The following is an 18279-nucleotide window of genomic DNA, read 5'->3' as shown; positions in this document are numbered from 1 at the left end:
ACGCCTAACTGATTCACAAATTGATACTCCCTCCGTGTTTTTTTAAGTGTTACACTTCCCATTTTCGGCCGTGTTTTTGTAAGTGTTATACTACCTTTTTTTGGCAAAAAGGTATATCAAAATATTATATCTCTCTCCTCTCATGGTCTTCACCCAAACCCACAACAACTTTTTTATTATATATTTCCTCGCACATTCATTACTTTTCAATAAAATATTAGCCCCACTATCTTTCTTTTTTAATTTTTTAATACTCTAACTACCCCACTTACCTCTTGTTTTATTTAAGTTAATTAAATTACCTAAAATTATGTACTGGTCAAACTGTAACACTTAAAAAAACACAGAGGGAATATCAAAATTAGACAAAGAGGAAGAAGAAGGAATAACAGAGGTGAGAATCAAGGGGAAAGAGAGGTATAATTGATAGTGGGACCCAATGTGACGTCATATAGGGGAGTTGGGCAAAAGTGGTGGAGTTTTTTTGGTTTTTGAGAAAACTAGGTGGTAATGTACAATAAAATTAAAAAAAAATTAAAAAAATTAAAAATTAAAAAATAAAAAAAATAAAAAAAACACTTGAGGTAGGTAGTGCTGTACAAAATGTGAACAATAGATGGTAGTATTTTTCAAATTTTTATAACCTAAAACTTTATCTTAAGATATCTTAGGGCTTGTTGTCTTCAGCTTAAGTTCAATTCATTTAAGTTTCTAACTTCCTCCTCTCATAAAATATTTAATTCAGTTTAGTTCAATTCAGCTCAGTTAGGCCCTTAGTAGGTTTGTTTCATTGCTATGTGATTTACGAACATATGGTTTTCATAATTCTTACTTCATTTTATTTAAAGATACTCTGCGTTATTTCAATTACTCCGTTTGAAATTACATTTGGTCTTTTCTTCTTGACAAGAATTAGTGAATGAAACAAGGTGATCATTGACCATGACAATTGAATCTACATCTTAACAAGTGATATTGAAAATTAATTATATCGTTTCTAGCACAAACACAATTCGCAAAAGAAATACATAGTTGGAGAACAAACGATCGAAAGTAACGTTGCATTATCGTAAGATCGGTTTTCATCTCTCTAGCTACAACAATTACCATTTATTCCCATATAATAACACCGCGTACTATTACAATTTATGGGAAAATACAAGTTAATCTGCTAGATAAACGAATTTTTGTTAATCTGATGGCATTTTTATAAATATATTGAAAAAGCAGGGTCAATTATTAAGTACTGTTCAATTACTATTTGCCTTTTGCTTTTACCGTTTAGTGAGAAAATTACACATGTACCCCTCAACTAGTACATGGAAAGACGCATATACCCCTTCATTGCTACTTGAAAAGACAATTATACCCTCAGATAAACAAATTCGTTAATCTGGGAATTGACTGGGGTCGGCTCACAATTTATTTCCTATTTCCCATAAATCACATGAGGAATTGATATGAATACATTTCTAAGCTATTCTCTCTGATTTATTGTAATAATAAATTATTTTTCTATTTTCATGATATTAAAAAAATGACTACACTTGTACGTAAACTATTTTAATTTGGGATACATATACAAGTATATATGTGTAACATTATTTTGTTTCTTTTTCCTTATTTTATTATTCTTTCCATACAATGATTTATGGGAGATTGGGAAAATGGTAATAGTACCATTAGTAGGTTTAGTACCTGGTGATATTTATTCGTTCATCATCTTGCTCTTATGCTCTATTATAGAATAAATATGTTATATTTTTTTTTTTTGACAAAGGATACAAACTGTAAATTACATATTAATACTAAAGCAAATTGAGTTAACCGCTGCTTCTCCAGCAATTAGATGAGCTCTATGGACGCGCTGGCGATCCGCCTTGTGAATAGTGCATACCCGAAACCTAGAGGCATGCTGTAAAATCCTCCGAATGAGCCATATATAAGCGATATAACCTTGCCCCTCCCCTCGAAGCAGGGAGACCAGAAGATAGGAATCAGTAAAAACCACGAGAGACGTAAAACCTTGGTCAAACGCCCACTGTAGCCCATACATGCATGCCAACGCCTCCGTATGTAAAGCCGAGGAACAAACCCCGAAGTGACTACCTCCAATGATCCGATCATCCAGTGGGTCATCATTATCCAAACACCATCCCATTCCTGCTCGGCGAGAGTCTTTGTACCACGCGCCATCTATCTGAAGAGAAAGTAGCGCACTCCCATGCGGAGTCAAGCCAAGCTGAGCCATATAAAACCCAGGCGGAGACGAGGCAGCACCTTCCGCGTCCGCAATAGCCGGGATACTAGTAGGTACATCAGAATTGATAAAAATTGAATGATTATCCATTGCCTCCTGAAACAAGGACTCAAAAGGCCGAGTTGCTGAAAGATCCCTAAAAATCCCGGAGTTTCGACATAACCACAAGCACCAAAGCGTACCAACAAAGGTACCTAAGCGAGTACTAGACAAACCATCCTGACTGATAAAAAGTCGGATATAATCTTGGATCCAATCTGAGAGAGAAAGGTCTCCATTAAATTCTGAGCGGATGCCGAGGCATCCACCCCTCCAAACCGAATGTGCATTAAAGCACTTTCTGAAAAGGTGTTGTAAATCCTCCGGATCCGAGTGACAAAGGTCACAACACACGTCAGGAATCGGAACTCCACGATGATGAAGTTCCGCCTTAACCGCATGAGCGCGGTGTAGCAGTTTCCATAAAAACAACTTCCATTTAGGCTGCACTGGAAGAGACCAAAGAACCTTCCAGAAAGAATTAGAGGCGGACGGTGTAGAAGGAAGGGGAAGTTGTTGTTGAAGCATAGCATAGCCAGTTTTAACCGAGTACTTTCCAGAAGGGGTACCGGCCCAATAACGGAAATCGACCTGAGTCGTATCAGGAGCCTCCATAGCCAGGATTGTAGAAGCATCCGCAGGGACAAACCAATCAACAACTTTGGTAGAATCCCAATCTATGGTGTGATGATTGATGAAGAAACTGACAGTGGGATGGGCCGTATGTGGCAAAAGAATTCCTGGTTTGAATTCAGGAATGCAACCATTAACCTACTTGGCTGACCCAGCTAGAGTGGAGTTGCCATTACCAGTTTTGCAGTTACAGCCAGAATTCAATAGAGTGTCCGCTTTGAGCAAACCCCGAAGGCCGTAGGAGTGGCGACCAGCATATCGCGGGCCATTAATAGGGACAGTGGAGAGAAAGGTCGTTCGAGCGCCATAAACTCTAGAGGCAAGCAACTGGGGGTTAGTAACAAATCTCCAAACTTGTTTCATGAGCATAGTCTTGTTTAAGGAAGACAAGCAGCGAATGCCCAACCCACCGAGGCCACGTGGAAGGTGCATGGTTTCCTTATTAACCCAGTGCATGCCTTTAGTATCAGAATTCGCCCAGAAGAAGCGCAGCAGTAAGGAGTTAATTTTCCCCGTCATAGAGGCGGGTAACTCATAACAAGCGAGAACATGGGAAGCCATAGCAATAAGGATTGAGTTAATAAAAATTAACTTCTGTGATTGTGAGAGGCGTATGGCATTTAGACAATTAATTCGGCCCGTGATCTTGTCGATGAGAAACTGAAAGTGATCTTTCTTTCTTCCAACAAAGTCAATTGGAGCTCCTAGATGATGATCGAAAACCTGAACGTGCTTCATTTGAAAAAGCGATTTGAAGCCTTGCTGAGCTACCAAACTGATATTAGGGCTAAACTTAATCAAGGGTTTAGAAAAGTTTAGTTGTTCGCCTGATATCTTAGCAAACCGCTGAATAATCTGCATGATATTAGTACAGGCTGTAGACGAAGCATGAAAAAAGATGAGAGCATCATCCGCAAAGAATAAATGCGAAATAGTAGGGCTCCTTCTAGACAACTTAATTCCTTGTAAAAGCTTCAAATATGTGTATATTAGGGTTAGAGTAAAGCTTAGATGAAATAAGTACAGGAAAAATATGATTAGATAAGTTTGATTAATGGTTAGCCAAGTTTAACTTATAATTAAAATAAGATCTAATAAATTAGTTCAGATATATAAAATTCAGATGAATAAAAGTATTACACACACCTTATTCCAGCAATTATAAATAAAATGTATTTTGTAACAATTAATACGAAATGGACTGAGCACCCAATATGATAAGTTGTATGGTCATAAGTCATAACATTATATATTCATATAAGTTGCTACCTCTCATGGTGGGACCTTCCCATGCATGGTGAAGGTCCCTCAAATTAAGCTCCTTTTGACATAATAATCACACAAGGAGGCCAAATTTTGATTCATGTAAATAGTGCACGTTTGTGTCGGTTGACACTGATTTTCTAACTCCTATAATGTTTTTAGTAATTTCTTAAATTAATGTCCCCCTCAACCCTTCCAATCCTAAGAGAATCTACTTGATCGTAACCACGACCTATATATGCTTTCATAAATTATACTCCATATATTCCATTGAATTTTTGTCCAACTATATAAACAATCAACCTCATGGCTTAAAAAATATATATAGTATTGTTTGTATAAATAAAATACCACACTAAAATTAATATATGGATTGAACAAAGCTAATTTAATTTGAGTTTGCAAAAAAAAAAAAGTTTATTTAATTTGCTTTATTACATCATCTAGAATGCTACTATTATTTTGTTAAGATGGTTCTTTATTAACCTTAGTTTACACGCGTAGCTAATTTAGCTAGATAATGAATGCCTAGTTATGTATGTAAATAATACAACAAACTAATATTCACATTATTGTATACATACACATACTTGATATTTTAAGACTTGTCACTCAACCTATTATTATTAGAAAGATTGAGAATAACTGATCAGAATTAATTATATTGAATTATTGTTCTACTGATCCTTATGTCATTAATCATTAAATTAATACGAGTATCATTTTAAAAAGTATTTAACATTGATAAGCAGCTCAATGAAAAGTGCATCTAGCTTTATCCGTTATTATTTACAAAATTACTCATAGTATAGAATTAAACCCCGTTAGATTTATATGTGCACGACTCTCCATCGACACTTCTAAAAGAATGAGAGCATTCACACCTTGTCTTGAAATGCAGCCTCATTTCGATTTATTAATCTTTAAATATAACTAATATTTCAGTGTTGTCTAAGCAAAGTTAACAGACATGTTAAGTCTAGCACTAATATTTTTTACATGCTTATTTTATTATATTGATTTAATTTAGAATTTAAAGTATAATTCAGTAATGGAGTAACATTAACACTTCTACAGTAAAAAAAAAATTGATAATTAGTTACACAAAAATAAATCCTATCTGAAGTCAATTACAATTTTTTTTTTTTTTGAGAAAAAAAATTAATTAGATTTCCAAAGTCAAAGAAGAAGCATAGAAAGCGGTAATCCAACATGGTAACCAAATCACAAAACTCAAAGATTAATTAGCCAAGCAACTTGACCAAAGTCGCTGCAAAATGGGAATTATCACATTAATTTACTGTGTGTCGGTAGACAAACAATGGGCTTAAATTATAAACCATGATATTGCGGAACCAAGTACTATTTTTATTAATTTACTAAATGTTGTTATATATTATATTTAATTATTACACCTTCCGTCTCCAAATGATAGTCACTTTTGCCATTATTGGTGACCCAAAATGTTAGTCACATTTGCTTTTTTTTAAGTACCATTAATATTATTTTTTTTTTACTAAAATTCTCTCCCATTTGCAAAAATATTTGTGCAAATTTAACTTTCCTATGTAAATTTTACTTTCCCATGTACTTTAATTACTTTTTCACTCTACTTTTTTTCATACTCGATGTAAATTTACTTTTTCAATTTACTTTTACTACTTATTTATGTTTATTAATTCCCGTGATTTTCTACCAAAAGTGACTATCAATCGGGAACGAATGGAGTATTATGGATAATATTCATAATAATGGTATTAATGTGTTCTTCGATCTAGTCAATATTATCAATATGAATACAATTTTGATGATTTATACTTAGTGGTTTCTAGGGGAAAAAAGAAAAACTGTTTAGAAAATACTGAGGCCCGAGGATAGTAATATAAACAAATTTGCAAATTTTTCTTTACTTTAGAGGAAATTCTAACTTACGTTTTAGACACCACGACCTCCAGACTTTAACTTTTTAAAATAATTGACATCAATATGATCATTGTATGTATAACATTATGTAATTTATGCTATTTTTATCCTCTTATACAGTAACAAATTTTTGTTGGTACTTTTAAATCTTATGGTTGAAAATGTACAATACCAACATAAGGTATAAGAGTAGACCTCATGTTACTACAATATACTCGTATTACCAAAAAGAAGAAGTACGTACCATTGTACCAATTATTACTGTTCTAAAGTACTACGTATATTAACAATTAATAATTAATTTTACAGCCATGTATTTCCTGTTGTTTTATTAATGGTAGTTGTTACTAATTGATTAAAAGAAAAAAAAGGGTAGTATAACAATAAAAAAAATTTGACTAAGTAAAGAGGGGACAAGTCAGTAAGCATCATTTATAAAAGAGAAGAATTAAGAGGTACTATCAATTTATTTACCAAAGGCCAAATAAAAAAAGGAATCAAAAAATTATGGAATTTGTTCAAAGTAGATGGGTACAAGAAGAAGGTGCTAAAAAATCGATAAATCATTTAGTAAATATAATAATATACTCCAATACATGTGAGAGATAATTATTGAATATTGATGATAATTAGTAAAAAGAAAAGGAAAATTAAAAAAATAATAAAAAAAATAATAAAAAAAATTCTTTAATCTTAAGGCACATGCTAAACATGTGTTTTTTCATGCCTTAAATGTTAAAATGGTGGAACTTTAACTAAGTCCATCAGTGATGCAGCTTATGACAATTGCAATTACTTGATTAGCCAAGAGAAAAATTAGCCAAAAAAGTTACTTGTTCTAATTATACTTGTATATATTTGGTTGCCAATCATTAGTTGATGATGTGAATGAGTAATGATGTTTACGCCTATGATCAAATGAGGTTATATTGATATAGGAAGGGGTTACTTTGACGGAAATATGGTGATGCTCTTACAATTAAGTGGAATCATTTTCTTAATTGTCAAAACAAAAGAAAATAGTTTACTCAAATAATAAACAAATAGTTTTTTTTGTTTTTTTGACGTTATTCGTATAATGAATTGAGACCACTCTTGTAGACAAAAAAAAAAAAAAAAAAAAAAAAAAAAGGGTAAAAAAATACATTAATGAATAAATAATAAAAGTTACTCTTCTCTTCTCTACCTTATAAAAGTAGAAAATTGTTCTTATGAATAGTGCACGGACTATTATACCCCTCAAAGTATTTATTTACCTTCTTATCCTCATGTGTAACTAATTTTGTAATTTTATCAATTAAGCATAAATTAAATGGAGGATTGGAATAATAAAGTTTAGAATTTTTTAGAATTTTATGATTTAATTATATAACAGCATTAGTTACTGGACAACGAAAGGTTGTTTCTTTATGTGAGCGTTATTTTAAAGTAGCTCAACTAAAGCTTAGAACATTGCACAACATCCAACATATTTATCGTTTATATGCAAATAACTTTGATAAAATATTATACACAAACCGGCATAAGACATAAAGAACATCGATAATAATTTTACTCAAAGGCTAGCTATACCGCACGCATTGGAATCCCTACTATAAATAAATGTAGGCTATAGCTCCACCATGTTACAGGCCGCACACAAGATTTATTGGGGCCAATGGAAAATAACGCCAAACTAAATGGTGTCGAGTACGATGACATAAAAGTCAAGATTTGTGATTACTCTACAAAAGGAAGAATTTAACACCGACTTGTCTTAATAAACTGGAACCAAATCAATTTATTTTTGTAGAATGCTGGTATCACTAGGACCCTACATAAGATCAATACCCAACTGAAATAGTCAAGCTTTGCCCAGCTACACCACCAAAAGAAATCAGCAAGAGAGATGTAGCATGGAATAAGTAAGTCCATGGCTAATTAGACATGTCAAACATTTTCAGATTTCGGACATCGATCAACAATCAAACTGACTACACTTGCCTATTCAAATGGGGTTGGACCGTCGACCACAAGTCAAGTAAGATGGCTTTGCTCGCTTGCTCGTTCATTCTATGATATGATGTGCTCAAGGGTGAAAGCTGCGACCGAAAAATATATGTGCTGATATAATGTAAAAAACAAAAGCATTATAAACAAAGTTGGGCAGTATCACAAGAATTTATCAGCATTAATAACTGCTTACACTCCCTTATGTCCAAATAAGATTGCTTCATTTGAACATTATTTGCGGGAGCTTCTTGAGTCAAATGGGACAATCTTAGTTGGACGGGAAGTATATAACATAGAACAGTATCATAGGCCATCATGTTTTATCCAAGTCACATCTTGCAAGATGCTGCTAATGGGAAGTTACAATCAAATGTGCCTCAACCAGCAATATTAGCATGCTATTATCTCGGAAACACAGCCTTTCTCTGAAAGAAACCGCTCTGCTGTGAAATAAAATGCACAATGTACTGACTTGTAAAATGTTTCAGAGTAAAATTCACTTCACCAATACTGACCCAGAAAATGTCCAACCCTGGTTATACTTGTATACTCATCCATCAATGGGAAGTGTCATTTTGAATGAAAGAAGGGGATAAGAAATTCATACCCTAATGTAACTCATGAAAATCCTGAAAAATAGTTATCAAGAACCCATGGGAATTCCTTGCTGCATAAATGGAAGTCCACCAACCTGAAAATATTGATATTTATATCCATGTACAAGCCGTGAACTTTAACACTTCATCTCAGAACAATGCATAGCTATCAACATCCAGTCGAACAACACATATTTCCACTTTTAGGCATAGATATAAAGTTAATGCTCCCATGTTTTAGGCTTAGAAGGCCAAGATTGTTTCTCACAAACGCAAGATCCTCCACTCTTTCCACTCCCATCTTTTTCACAGTTTCTCGACATGGAAGACTGTCACATTGGCCACTATCTCTACACAGCGACACACTGGAAACCTGGCTCAGCACCTTTATGGCTAAAGTCTGCAAGTGGGGTGTCTCAAAACCAAAATTCTCCCACCAAGCAACTGGGTCCATCTTATCTCTACATTCAACAGCATCTTCCTCTCCGAATGATCCCTGTGATCTCCAGTAAACACTAAGCTGTTCTCTTAGTAAACGCCTTGTAGCACTTTCATGCTCATATCGTTCTAGAGTGGCCTTCCATCCTCGCATAACAGTTTTATCCTTGCTCTGGCCTCTCCCAAAATATTTTGGGTTCAGCATATAGCCGGCTGCATGGAGGGGGGAAAATAGCATATCCCATCTGCTCTCTATCAGTAACTCCATTTGACTAAGTGCAATGTCATCAATGCCCCTGCTCCTCACAGCTTCAAGTGACTGAACTCGCCAGTTGTACACATCCCCCATGACAGATTTGTCGATATTGAACGTAGCAAGTAGTCTAACAAAAGGTTCGCTAAGCTGCAACATCAACTGAGCCCTAGCCCAGAATTCGTCCCCTAACACAGTGGCTTCTGTATTGACTACATCACATAAATCAGTAACCTTCCATTGCTTCCACTCAATGCTCATGACTAAATCTTGTAATTCTTCCTTCATCTGAAAAACTCTTTGGACCAAACAGAATGAAGGCGCAAATTTCAAAGACAGAGAATCAGAAATCTCCATTGAATTGTATAAAATACAGGAAGAATATCGTTGGTAAGATGAAATAACTTGCTCAATTCCTCTAGCACACAAAACAACAGCTTTCATCCAGTCCAATTCAGCAATCTCTTCCATAAGAAGATGGATAGAATGTGAAGTGCAATGGGACCAAAATATATGAGGGAACTTTGATAAAATAACAGATTCAAAAGCACTACTTGCCTGGCCAAGGTGAGTAATTATTTGAATTACATTTCTGGGCCCAATTTCTACTATTGCATCACTGAGAACATTGATAAATAAATTGTCAGCTTCATCCCCTTCATTTATATCAATGGATTTCAGAAACATAACACCCCTCGGGCTCGCAATGAAGAAGTTAATACAAAAGCATCCAAGGGATCCATCAACACGATTGACACATATAATTGTGCATCCTGTGTGAGGCCAGGACTCCCTGACTAAGGTTATGGCTTTTTCCAGCTTTGCCTTTTCTTTAATTAGACAGGTATCCGACAACATATGTTTAGAGGGGAGTTCGTATCCAGGACCGTAAGCTGCAACTGCTCTGATCATTTCTCGAAAGTATGGGGAGCTCACTACATTCATGTTTAATCCATCAGCATAAAAAAATCTGGCTACAGTCTCATCTACATCCTCTTTAGCAAGAGTTCTAATCGGGCTAGTGAAATTCAATTGGCAATTCTTCATGCGCTTACCAATCTTTGCACTAAGAGGATTCTTTTTCTTCTTCCTGTTAAGGCGTTCCTCTTCTAAAATCCGGAATTCTTCTCTTAAAGATTTGTCGATTGCCGGGCAACTTTTCACGCCAACACCAGTGAATCCAAGAAGATGGGCCCTCACACGTGAATAGGAACCGTTGTATCTTACATTACAATGATTGCATTTCCATCTTTTTGTACCACTACCTTTATCAAATCCACCGAACACACTAACATGTTTCCAACCCCATTTATCAGTCTCAGTAGGCATGTTTTCTCATAGAAAAAACAGTTGTGGCAAGTGGACAACGTAGAACACAAATGTAGACCTACAAAGATGAGTCAGAAATATATGGTGAGATATTTATGCAACTAGATCCAGGAGAAAATCTAAAAGTTCTTAAAGTCTGCAGCCATATGACTGACATTAGATGCACTAAATTATTATTGGCTACTTGTCTAGTAAGCATATGGATTAAAAACCTTTATTATGTAGTCAAGCTACATTACAGGCAGCAAATCTTTTGTTCAAGCAATGCACAATACAACAAAATTTATCATTAGCCATATTGAGGCTATGTCATTCAATAAGATTTCCCATTATCAATTGTCAATAGACGTGAGACATACTCTGCTTTGTGCTTGTATGAGCAGCTATCTATTTTCATTACTAAAGCAAATAAGCAAAGCTAATTCAGTGTACTTTAGTTAAATAGCTTGAAACACATTGAGGCTTACCTTGGGAAGAAAGCAAAGCACGTAATTGAATTTCATAAATCACAAAGATGACACCAGTTTAAAGAAAGCCCACGTTTGAAATCAACCTACAAGTTTTAGGTTGAAAGTGAAAATGAGTTTCAATCATTATTTAGTTCAGAAAGACGGAGATCATTAGTTAGTGATGGTATAGAATTTAGAGGCCAAAGTAAAGTAATTCTCTACACACAATCATGAATCATTTACTCCCATAGTAGTCGAATTGCAAGGTTCAGTGGTTCACTCCTAAATTACGTCCTGAGGAATATCTTATGTTCTTACGATAACCAGGAAGTATCTGTGAGATACAGCATGAAAAATTCGTCAACTTTTATAATAAAATCCACTATTGGATGCATCTAATGCTCCATTTCCTTACATAAATTCCTAGCCAAAGAAGTATAATACTACATGTTCAATATGGTAGCAGCAAAAAAAAAAAAAAAAAAAAAAAGAGAGGGGGGGGGGGGGGGGGGGATGGGGGAAATAGGAAGAAAAAGTTGTTTATTGAAATTGACAAAAGATACACACAATACAATTTATCATGCTTCTTTTCACCAATAAATCAAAAGCAGCCACAATCATGGTGAAATACCAAGAGTACCAAGCATTATCTGAATGCCTTAAACAAGTAACTGAATCCTGATCAACAATTGCCCATCCCAACTTTCCCGCAAGCCAGATCAAAACGTAAAGGCTTTAACAACACAGTTTCAGGTTGCTCTTTTACACCCACCAGTCATACTCTTTAAAAAAGCAATACTTCACACACCCAAGCACATTGATTCAGTCTTTATAATTATGATGATTATTTAGAGATCAGAAATATTAAAACTAAAATCAGCAATATTCACCATCAACTCAAGCCACAACAATAGCCCATCACCATAAGCCGATTTATAGGCAAGGAATTAGGGCCTGTTCTGATTGACTGAAGTGAACTGAGCTGAGGTGAACTGGACTTATTGGAGCTGAACTGAATATTTTGTGAGAGAAGGAAATTAAGAAAAAAACTGAACTGAACTTAACATAACTTATTGGAGCTGAGCTAAACTGAAATGAAAATAATCTGAAGAGAACAAGCCCTTGTATGCCTATAACTAGTGATAGGCTAACACAAAAACCATCTTCGAAACAATATACGGCATCCCTCACCAATCACTAGATTTAAAGTTCAAACATGTTAAATCACTTTTCCTTCATTTTTAAGAAAATAGAAGTTAGTGAGGTTATATAACTCCGTTACAACAATACAACATAGCCAAAACAAGTCAATAGCAACCGGCAGTCCAATATAGAGCCCTATAGACATTAATTTAACTATACTGTACTATCATTCAACATTTGGAAACTCAACATAATTCACTTTGTTGATTCAAATTTGTTATAGAATGATCAAAGAACATCAAAGCTCTCCTCTCCAACCCGTTTGAGAAAGTCTATGTCAATATCTGAGATCAACTGCAACCAAATATAAAGTCCTATAGACATCAAATTAATCTAACTATATCATCATTCCATATTTGGAAACTCAACTTATATCACTATGTTAGCCCATATTTGTTATCACACAAACTGATCAAAGATCATAAGAGCTCTCTACTACAACCCGTTTGAGAAAATCGATATTAATATCCGAAATTGATCGATTTCACACACATGAACAATAAAACCGCTAACCATATAACAAATTACAATATTCAAAACCATAAACATCATCAATCAAATTACAACTTTTCTACAGTTCCAGAAATTTTTTTCTAAATACCCAATTCAACAAAACCACAAATAATCAAAACCCAAATAAAAAACATATACTTTTAAATTCATTTGACTTCAACAAAGATCATATGCTAAAATTGTAATAATAAAAACAAACAAGAAATAATTGTATTAATATTTTATAATAATTTGTGCGATCATCAAATCAACAATTACAGGTATGATATAGTAAATCCCAAAATAATTGATCGAAAAAAGGGGGAAGAAATAAAAAAGATTAAGTGGGGTTTAAATTAAAATACCTGAAAGAGTGGGAGATAAAAGGGCCGAAACATTTGAAGAAAGATCGAAACCTTTGCGTTTCGTTTAAGATTAAAACGAAACCTGAAACCCTTCAATTTTGAAAAGACGGATAACAATCAACAATTTGTCAATTTGGGAATAATATCAAAGTCGACGACTTTGGAGTTTAATGGACCCGAAACGGGTTTCTCGTTTTTTTAATTAATATTTTTTATATTAATATAATTTTTTTTTTTATATATTATTATAAAAACTTACCCTTCATATTTACAAAAAAAAAAAAAAAAAAAAAATAATAAAAAAAAAATAAAAATAATAAAAAAAAATAATAATAAAAACAACACTTTTTAACACAAATGAAAATTAGCATTAGTTGTATATTGAAAATATAATTGGTTCTTCTTTAAATGTATAAAGCATTTTGGCCCATTTAATGCACGGGTTATTACTTAGAATATTTTTATGTGCAAGTATATATTTCAATAATTGAAACTTTTGATATAAAATACAAAGTAATTGTTTTATGCCCATTGAGGTGAATAAAGTTCACTATTAAACAAAGAGATAATGAGTGCGGATTGTGGAAAAAAAAAAAAAGGAAGGCATTTAGTTAGGTATTATGACATATTAGTTTAAGGGTCTGTTCACATTTACTGAACTGAACTAATTGGAGCTGACTGAACTGAACTAAGCTGATTGGAGCTAAACTGAACTGAACTGAAATGAATATTTTACGAGAGAAGAAAATTAGGAGCTGAACTGAACTGAACTGATTGGAGCTGAACTAAACTGAACTGAGATTGGAGCTGAACTGAACATAAATTAAGTAAATGTGAACAGGGCCTAAGTTATATGTTAAGTTTAGGAGATGAAAAGACTAATTTTTTTTTTTTATTATTGCAATTCATATGTTTATTAATGTGTACTAATCAGTTCAACTTTATTTTATTACATATGGTGGAAATAATGAAGCACTTCATTTCCTTACTTAAATTTGCAAGTTAAGGAATGCATAAAGACTTTTAACATTATTTTGTTTTAAGTTTAATATTAAAAAGGGTATTTAAAAGGAAGGGTTAAGAGAGGTGACATGTGGCACATGGGTGATTTGTAATGACATGCGGCATATGAGTGATTTGTGGTTTGTGTTTTTAAATACTAAGTATAAAGTATAGAAATAAAAGTATAGATTAGTTCCGTATCTAATAAAAAAAAAAGAGAGAGAAGTAGTATAGTTGGTTGTATTAGGCAATTAATTTGTTAAGAATTAGGTAATTAAATACATTGAAATTCTTAATAATAATAATAATAATAATAATAATAATAATAATAATAATAATAATAATAATAATAATAATAATAATAATGGATTGGCTGAATAGGATTGATTATATTGGACAATCTAAAGGTAAAAAGGTAAAGTTTTTCAGAGTTAGTTGAGATGAGATTAATAGATTGGTCATAATTTTATTGCTTCTGTTCATTTGCAGCTGCTGACTGTAATAACAACTATCGACGACTTGAACTATCTAGAGAAGACTGATACTTATTACATCGTTAATGCACCATATATATATTCTCAGCATGTTGGAAGGTTTGCCTCTAATTTAATTTCTTCCACTTAAAGTAGATGCTATCAAAGTTGGTCCACCTCTAATAATTTGTTTTTGGTATTTAATTTGTTTTTTGTGATTGGAGGCTGCCATCTTCTGGTGCGATCAGAATAAATTCTGATGCTAATATGGCTGCGGGAAACCAGATTGGGTTGGGTGTGGTGTTAAGGGATGATGCAGGGTGCGTTGTGGCTGTGGCTGTTAGAAGGTTGAAGGCTTGGTGGGGTGTTGAACAAGCTGAGGTGGCAGCGGCTAGAATATGGGTGTGCAGATGGCAAAGCAGCTGGGACATGAGAGAATTGTGCTATTTAAAGATTTCAATTAGTGATTCCAAATTTGTTCCACTACAACTAGTCATGAATAAAGCATAAGTTGGAATTGTACTACTATGAGATATTGTACATATGCTATAACATATTTATATGTAATAAAAAAAATTTAGCATAAACTTGTTGTACGTTTTTGTTTTTTTTTTTGTTTTTGTTTATATTTTATTTTGGTATTCTAGAATTTTTTTTTAAAAAAAAAAAAAAATTGGACAAGAAAAAGTGTCCCCAAATTAGAAAATATGGACAGGAAAAAGTGTTGCCAAAATGTTAAATAGCAAATGTATGAAAATTTGGACAAAGAAAAGCGTCACTAATTTTAAGATTCTTGACGTGAAAAAGCGTCGCCAAAGTTAAGAAAGTGCGCCAATTGTGGCAAATTCGTATTAAAATTTGGACACAATAAAGCGTCGAAATTTGCGACGCTTTTATGTGTCGAAAAAAAGGTTGAAAAGCGTCTAAAAAGCACGCTTTTTGTAGTTCCATGGAAAGATTTGAAAAATAATTCAACTCAATGAACTAACTATCAATACCCACATAAAATGTTTCTACACATTGTGATTCTAATATTAAATATTTATAAAAGAAATTGTTATTATTATTATTTATTTATTTTGAAAGAATATAATTGTTATAATTATTTGAAATTACTAATTAATAATATTATTAAATATTAATTCTTAATAGTTTGAATTATTAAATATTATGATTGATAATTATTATCATTTATTATTATTATGATTAATAAATATTAATTATTATTAATATTAATAATTATTAAAATTATTTTTAATATTAATAATTATTATAATTATTCAGAATAATAAATTATTATCATCAATACAATATTAATTATTATTATTGAATATTAATTATTAATAATGTTATTATTAATTATTATTTGAAAATAGAGTACAGCAGAGTAGATTTTTTTAAGTAGAGCAGAGCAGAGCAAATTTAATTTGAGCAGAGCAGCTCTAAAGAACGGGGCCTTATTGTAATCCCATCGCAAATTCTTGGCTGCATTATAGAGCAGCCAAGTTATTAGCTGCAACATTATTGAATGTGAACATAAAAATGAAGATACGCTTTTTTTTCTTTCTTATGTCTTAACTCTTTTTCTTCTTCTTTTGTAGCTCTATTTTTTTTTTCTCTCTCTCTCTTCAGTTTTCTTCTCAATTTAATATTTTCTCTCTCCTCTTTACCTCAATTCCCCTCAATCTATAAACTTCTTTGTCCTACTTTGGATATTCTCCCATTTGTCACCACTATAGCAATCTCCATCGTCATCATCTTCGTCGTGATCATGAATCTTGAGGTGAGTTTGATTTTTTATTTTATTTTATTTTTTTAATTTTTATTTTTATAAATATGTGAATGTTGTAAAAGTGTTATTTAATTTTGCATTTGTCATTCCAAATCTATTATGTTGTAGATTGATAATTATTGCCTTTATGATGAACTAAAATTAGATTTAAGATGGATATTCAAATTTTTAGAGTTAAAATAATTACAATCGAACTTGTGTATAATTTCTGTAAAAAAAAATGAACATGAAATACTTTAAAATTGATTAATTTTGTACAAAATGAACATTTAGTACATTAAAAATGAATATTTAGTACGTAAAAAGTGAACATATTTTTAACGATTTAATTTAGCTTTATATTTCGTGAATTATTATATTTAATGAATTTGAACCTATATGAATAGATGGCAATCATCTTTCAAAAAAAAAAATATATGAAAATCATGTTCATTTTTAATATACTAAATGTTCATTATTATTTTGAAATGTTTATTTTTTTATACCAAATATTCATTTTTTTTATTTTTTTTTTATTTTAAATGTGTTCATATAATAGTATGAAATGTATTTGATTTGGTAGTGTCCAGCTATTTTATGGTTGTATGATAAATGTTCACTTCTAATATACTAAATGTTCATTAATTTTTTTGACTTGTTCACTATTATAACTAAATGTTCATTTTTTTTACGTGTTCATTTTTTTTTTAAATAAATGTTCATTCTCTTACGTGTTCATTTTTTGTTACTAAATTTTTTTACGTGTTCATATTTTTTTTTACTAAATGTTCATTTTCAAGGTCGTGATCTAGCATATTCGTGATTTATGATAATCATGTTCATTTTTAATAAATAATCCTTTTTTTTTTTAAACATGTTCCCTTGTTAGTATTAAATGTTATTTTTTTACGTGTTTATTTTTTATTATTGAATGTTCATTTTTTTTATGTTCATATTTTTTAACTAAATGTTCATTTTATAGTGCGTGGTGTTAATTTGGGCGGATATGTTGTCTGGGTTATTTAATTTGGGCCACTCGTTTTGGACCTTTCCCCTTGTTACAACTAGAATAGATGCATAACTATGCACCTAAGACTCATTGTAATCCCATGGCCAGACTTCCTTTTTTCTTTGGACTGTCTAACTTTACAACTGGGCCTCGGTGACTCTATGGTCTATTGCATATTTGGTTTGCATGATCTTAATATTGGGCTTTTTTAAAGTTCATTGGGCCTGGATCCTTAATGTCAAATCCTAAAAAATGAGTCTAATAGTATTAAATCTCTAATGTCTCATACTAGTACTAGACTACAAGTATTAGTAGTATTACTAGACCAATGTTTGGAATTTAATCAATCATCCATATTTACCATTGATGTTCTTATAGCTGGGGGAGGTGGTGTGCTTCGAGACTAGACTGGCAAATTTGTGAAAAGTTTCTCAGCTAATTTTGGTGTCTGCACTGCCTACAAAGCTGAGTTACTTGCTCTTGAAATAGGCATCAAAATGGCTATACAAATAGGACCTATGAAGCTCATGATTCAGATGGATAACAAAGCATGTGTCGAAGCTGTTTAAACGCAAATCAAATGGACGGGGAATGCTTTCATATATTTAAACACTTGTGGCCTGATATTCTTATAAAGTCTCTAGGTAGTAGTGTTAATGTGGTTCATTGTTTTAGGGAAAGTAACAAAGTAATCGATAAATTAGCTAATTTGGGTGTCCTTCTTGAAGAAAAGATTGATTGTTTAGATGACCCTCCAATTGAAATAAAGAGTCTTCTTTGGGGATATCG

General features: G+C 32.5%; 1 protein-coding gene across 2 annotated transcripts; it reads right to left on the bottom strand.

Annotated features, from left to right (window-relative positions):
* Window positions 1-8200: 8200 nt before the first annotated feature.
* On the bottom strand, window positions 8201-13351 carry LOC145620549 (uncharacterized). Of its 2 annotated transcripts, XM_081675242.1 has the most exons (3): window positions 13236-13329; window positions 11194-11279; window positions 8201-10784 (listed from the first exon to the last, which is right to left on the bottom strand). In XM_081675242.1, the coding sequence occupies exon 3, from the start codon at window positions 10724-10726 to the stop codon at window positions 8876-8878; it is 1851 nt and encodes a 616-aa protein (XP_081531368.1). In that variant the 5' UTR covers window positions 10727-10784; window positions 11194-11279; window positions 13236-13329; the 3' UTR covers window positions 8201-8875. The 2 variants fall into 2 exon arrangements, with proteins under 2 accessions (XP_081531368.1, XP_081531367.1); XM_081675241.1 differs by lacking the exon at window positions 11194-11279 and having other exon boundaries at window positions 13236-13351.
* Window positions 13352-18279: the final 4928 nt, after the last annotated feature.

The sequence above is a fragment of the Chenopodium album genome, chromosome 27 (genome assembly GCF_948465745.1).
Source record: "Chenopodium album chromosome 27, dcCheAlbu1.1, whole genome shotgun sequence".
Taxonomy (NCBI): domain Eukaryota; kingdom Viridiplantae; phylum Streptophyta; class Magnoliopsida; order Caryophyllales; family Amaranthaceae; genus Chenopodium; species Chenopodium album.
Note: the sequence above shows the minus strand (reverse complement) of the source record. Positions and strands in the feature narration are given on the sequence as shown.

Coding starts and splice junctions, on each gene's coding strand:
- LOC145620549 (XM_081675241.1), bottom strand. CDS start 10,726: ATGCCTACTGAGACTGATAAATGGGGTTGGAAACATGTTAGTGTGTTC.